General features: G+C 44.0%; 1 protein-coding gene across 1 annotated transcript; it reads left to right on the top strand.

The window, feature by feature from the left end:
- Window positions 1-3854: 3854 nt before the first annotated feature.
- On the top strand, window positions 3855-4728 carry LOC117558775 (zinc finger protein 100-like; the record flags this gene model as incomplete). Its single annotated transcript, XM_034235162.1, has 2 exons — window positions 3855-4253; window positions 4319-4728. Coding segments are annotated over 2 exons (733 nt in total), but the record flags the coding sequence as incomplete, so codon positions are not given.
- Window positions 4729-6025: the final 1297 nt, after the last annotated feature.

Genomic DNA, 6025 nt, shown 5'->3' with positions numbered 1-6025 from the left:
CAGGTGCTTGCTCAGGGCGCGGAAGGGACTATTACAGATAGGACAACCGATCGCCATCTTTTTTGTATGCCTGAGCATTTCGGTACCGGGAAGTGTCAACAGTAGAATGTATAGAACCGGGGGCGACAAAGAAGGACAGGTGAAAAGAAGAAAGTTGCACTCAGCGAACTAGAAAGACCCCATGTCAAATCTCTCCGGTTTATTTTGAAAACATTGAGTTTTCCCTTTGCATCATCGTGCGAAAGGTGTTCCATTTAGGCACTCGTTAGGCGGGCAGAGATCCCTGTCATCTATCGGTCCTATCATCCAGGCAAGGCGGGAGCCAAAACTGGGTGAAATAGTGCCTCCTAAGGCGGGTAGAGTCCCCTGGCAACTCCCCTTGCATTCCTCCAGAGGCAAAATAAGTTAAAGTTAACTTTTGGAAGAACCAGAGAAAGGGGTTAAAATGGATCAAATGTGTCCGAAAATAGTGTCTCGTTATTCCGTGGCAACTCCCCTTGAATTCCTCCAGAGGCCAGTTCGAAAACTTAAAGTTTGGTAAGAACCGTGATTGGGGGTCCTCCGGGCAACAATTGTATCCGATCCAAAGTGCTCACTCATCGGACGCATTCCTCCATGATTTCCCCATCATGAGAATTAGGCCGTTTTTGTCTAAGTGCTCTCAAAAACCGGGTTTCCGATTTCGTGCAGATGGTAGCTTGGAAAAGATGAATGAAAATTGTTAACGGAGGAGGGGAGGTCAGTATTCCCCTCTACGTTGAAAAGTGCAACGGGTCAGTGGAAATGTCTCCGGGGCTTCCGCCGGAAGCGCCGAAGACTTGAGCCCCTCACCCGTTGGCACTTAGCCGTTTTTTCGAGAATTTTTAAAAACTTCGTTTTGGATTAATTTAAGATATAATTGACCGTTTTATTTACTTTTTTTTGCTTTCCACGGGTGGGGGTGCATAGCAGGCCGCATATGAGTTCCCAAATTCGGCCCGGAACCTCCGGGAATTGGGTCCATTTAATCCACATGTGACTCCCCCATCAAATGTACATGAAATGGACACGAGAAAATGTACATGAAATGGACACGAGGAAATGTACATGAAATGGACATGAGGAAATGTACATGAAATGGACACGAGGAAATGTACATGAAATGGACACGAGGAAATATACATGAAATGGACTCGAACTTCATTTTTTATTATTTTAACATGTAATTGACCGTTTTCTTTACTTTTTTTTGCTTTCCACGGGTGGGGGCGCATGGCAGGCCGCCGATGAGCTCCCAAATTCGGCCTGGAACCTCCGGGAATTGGGTCCATTTCATCCACATAACATGGATAAAGTGTAGCCCGAAATAGTGTCTCTTAAGGCGGGTAACAGTCATGGGAAGATGTCCTGCCAGCGACTGGACTTAAGCCGATTTGCATTGGAACTCCACATTGCATTCTTCCACGGCCACCAACATGGAACCAGGGTACCTGGAGGAAGAACCAGGGGTCAACATGGATACAGTTTAGCCCGAAATAGTGTCTCTTAAGGCGGGTAACAGTCATGGGAATATGGGGTGATGTATATGGGCACTTGAGCACCAGCAAGACCCCCACCTCCATAACCTTGTGCACCAGGTGAACCTGTGTACCCACACTTAAGCACTCCCCCATGGACTAAACCAAGAGGGAACACCGGTCAGAAGTTTGTGCCCCTGGTAACACTGAATAACAAAAAAATAGAACCCCCAAGGGTTGCATGTGTGTAGGCATAGTTGGTAACATTTGTCTTGCCCTTGGCAGGGAATTTGCATTGGTAGTTCACATCACATTTCCATTGTGCGGACCTCAGTACATTTGAAGGACAAGTCCCATGTTAACTCTGTCCATAAGACAGACATGTTCCTTACATACTGCTGGAACCCAGGTAACACAGTCTCCAGGCGACATTGCTTCATGTCCCCGGGGTGGCTGAGTTGCAGCTCGTGAACACAGTGTCCTCTGCCGCTGGGGGGCACGTAAACAACAAACAGTCAAATACACCCGAATTCTCTAGGCAGATAAAAGGGTCTTAACGTCATGCTGAGAATTTCTACGTTGGGATTGCAGGTTTTACATTTTACTGAGTATGATCGGCACCACAGATCATTAATATACACACAAATACCGCCTCCTCTGGTTTTCCCCGAGTTCGCATCCCTGTCTGCTCGAACAAGGGTGAGTCCGGGTACTTCAGAGAGAGATTCAGGCATCGTAGATTGGAGCCAACTTTCCGTGAAACATAATAAAGAGGCCTCGAGAAATTCATGACAGTACCTTGTGTATGTCCTTAGTGTGTCCACGTTGTTGCTCAATGAGCGCAGGTTTGTGAGAATGATGGATGGAAGTGGTGGCCGGCTGAATCTCCGCCGTATTCTGAACGCCTCCCCTCCTTCCTCGTCTCTTTTTCCTGGTGTTTCTAAGCGGCTCCCGATGGATTTCATCCAATAACGAAGAGCACAGATGGCTTGGTGTATTCGTAGGAGGCCGATCGCATTGTAGCTCTAGCATTGCCTCGCGTCTGTAGCAGCGTAGAGGCCGGGGCTCCTCGCCATACCTGTTCGTGCTGTCACTCAGGTGTGTCTTGGAAAGTTGAATGGCCAGACATGGTCTGCAGAAGGCAAACGTAATCCACAGGATCAAAAGCATGGTCTCTCAAAATGACGTTTCATACAGACACAACAAAGTTTAGACAAAAAGTCATACATGTGCAAGTCTCAAGTTACTGGGGTGAGAGTCAAGCAAGTCAAGTCCTACAAAATCCTGATGAATAACCCCAGTTTAAATCAGTTAAAAGACAGTGGTTATGAAACTAGAGTTTTATTTTCAACATTAACAACAATGGAGAGTGGGGCTCTGAAATCATAAAACAGGTAATAGGGGGAATAATTGTGGGGGTTAAAACGTAGCAGCCTGCGGTCGCTCGTTAGCTGTTCTAATGAAGGTAAACACAGTGAAGGCACAGCTCTTTGCAGCTGCTGCTGCTCTTCTCAGATTCTGCTGAGTTACACGTTACTGCCTCCTGGTGCTGCAGAGATTTCATGAAGTGAAGGAGGTTTTTCTTCTATGAAGCAGCTGTGGGCAGCAGATACTGTGAGAGTCACAGACATGAATACATAGGTCAAGGCAGACTGGTTCACAGACTCTCCTGTTTTGCCGATCCGGTGCTTGAACAAATAACTCTACACCCCTGGCCGAAATGTCCCTAAAATGAAGTTCGAGTTTGAAATATATCTCAAATAATGTATGTATTTCCCCACATAAACATAACAGTCTGCAATGAAACGGCTGTCTCCTGTGCGCTCCACTTCCTACTTTCTCCTGCGAACGAGAAGAGACTTTCTCTCTCTTTTTTTTCTTTCATTGCCCTCTAGGTGCTTCGTACAATACAAATGCAAATATTCTATTTTAAAAAGTAAAGTCCTTTCGAGTCATCTGTCTCAAGCCTAAGTCTCAAGTCATGAATACCAAGTCAAAGTCAAGTCTTTTATCAATGTTAGTCAAGCAAGTCTCAAGTAAAAAAATAGGCAAGTCAAGTCATGTGACTCGAGTCAAGTCATGTGACACGAGTCAAGTCATGTGACTCGAGTCCCCCACCTCTGGTATATACTTTGGTTAGAATATTGCTGTATTACTGTATCAAATATAATAAAGACAAACAGTTGATAAGTAGTATTTTGTTAACTCAAGGTTTATATTAAGTGAGTTTTTATTGTGGTAACTTGTGTATTTATGCTTTTTAGATTGACTTTCTCTCTTTCTCTGTCCGTCTGTTCTAGAAACCGAAAGGAAGAGAGAGACGTCACAGCTGTTAGCAATGTGACAAATCCTTTACAGCATCTGGAACTTTAAAGCGCCACCTGGTATTCACACGGGAGAAAAACCGTACAGCTGTGAAGAGTGTGGGAACACTTTCACTAGATCAGGTCATCTCAAAACACATCAACGTATTCATACTGGAGAAAAATCTTACAGCTGTGAAGAGTGTGGGAACACTTTCACTAGATCAGGTCATCTCAAAATACATCAACATATTCATACTGGAGAAAAACCTTACAGCTGTGAAGAGTGTGGGACAACTTTCACTACATCAGGTCATCTCAAAATACATCAACGTATTCATACTGGAGAAAAATCTTACAGCTGTGAAGAGTGTGGGAACACTTTCACTAGATCAGGTCATCTCAAATCACATCAACGTATTCATACTGGAGAAAAACCTTACAGCTGTGAAGAGTGTGGGACAACTTTCACTCAATCAGGTAATCTCAAAGTATTCATACTTGAGAAAAACCTTACAGCTGTGAAGAGTGTGGGAAAACTTTCACTCAATCAAGTGCTCTAGAATCACATCACCGTATTCATACTGGAGAAAAACCTTACAGCTGTGAAGAGTGTGGGAAAACTTTCACTCAATCAAGTGGTCTCAAAACACATCACCGTATTCACACTGGAGAAAAACCTTACTGGTGTGAAGAGTGTGGGAAAACGTTCACTACATCAGGTGCTCTCAAAACACATCAACGTATTCATACTGGAGAAAAACCTTACTGGTGTGAAGAGTGTGGGAAAACTTTCACTACATCAGGTGCTCTCAAAACACATCTTCGTGTTCACTCAGGAGAAAACCCATAGTGGGTTTAAGAGTGTAGGAGCCGCATTTAAGCATATTTTGTTTTTTTCACAGTTTACAATAAACAATTCCCATCTATTGGCCTTGTGTTGGGTAATCCTTTTTTCCATTACAGATCCCATCCCAACAGCGCCATCTGTTGACGTAATGTCAGAATTGACAGGCATAATGTTCACTGTTCCTTTAAGTTTCGTTTTCTGTCCGTCTGCCGACAGCGCGCTGTTCCATTGATTTACATACCAAGGTTTAAGTACACTGTGTCAATAGCTGTAGTATGAGCATCGTCTGGGCTGGCCGTCTGGTAGAATCGGTATGCTCTTCCTCCTGTGTCCACTTCCTCTACTGTCACCTATGACCCCTTTTATACACCCCACCACCAAGTGTTCAAAATAACCGCAGGGTCTTAAAAAGTATTCAAAGTTGATAATTCAATTTAGCGAAAATTAAGGCTATTAAAAAGTATTAGACGGCATTTTCCAAGGTATTAAGAAGTTCCACAGCAACGACAACAAGAAACACCCTTTAATTTACTGAAACAACATGTCGGGAAACCCCCTCAAGGTGAATGAAAGAGCACAGAGTACAGAAGCAACAAAGCAGCATACTGCATTAAACCTGACTTTCACAGAGAGGTTGAAGTTCATGGAGAGGAGGCTTCAGCAGTCTGCCTGCACTCTGTTTAGTTGTGCTGTTTAGCTAATCAATATAGTCAATGTGAGGTAAAGTGTCGCAAAGGTAACCGGTTAGAACTCGAAGTTGCGATGAGGTCTTAAAATGTATGGAAAGGGTCTTAAAAAAGGTCTTAAAAGGTATTAAATGTGACTTCAGGATTCCTGCATATACCCTGATATTGCACTATTCACATAAATAAGGTAAACTGAGACACCAACAACACCCATAAAATGGCTCCTACAAAGAGTGTGGGAAAACCTTTTCTTAAAGTATTCACCTTAAAGTCCAGGAGCGAGTTTCACTGTTCATTAATCTGCTTCATGTATCTAGAACATATCTACGATGTTTTCAGTTTGATTCTATTCTCTTGTTGAAATGATCAGACTACCAAAAATAAAATGGCCTTAGAAACAGACCAGCCTGCCCTCCTACAAAAAACCTCATCTTCGACCAAGTCTTTGTGGACCCTGCACCATTCACACAGGAGCTTCTGAAGATACCCATCCCAGAGGACCTGTGTTCCCAATATGAGCGACCTGACAGGGAGGAGGTCATCTCCGGGTATGCTACTCGGTTCAATTTGGCTGCTGTCTGAACCAAACATAGATATTTCGCGGATCAGGAAACTCTCTGTGAATCCTGAGGACAACGCAGGCCGGAATCACCACTCTGATCCTGCGTCCAAGGAAGCCCCAGCACCAGC

Source organism: Gymnodraco acuticeps, unplaced genomic scaffold (assembly GCF_902827175.1).
Source record: "Gymnodraco acuticeps unplaced genomic scaffold, fGymAcu1.1, whole genome shotgun sequence".
Lineage (NCBI taxonomy): Eukaryota > Metazoa > Chordata > Actinopteri > Perciformes > Bathydraconidae > Gymnodraco > Gymnodraco acuticeps.
Note: the sequence above shows the minus strand (reverse complement) of the source record. Positions and strands in the feature narration are given on the sequence as shown.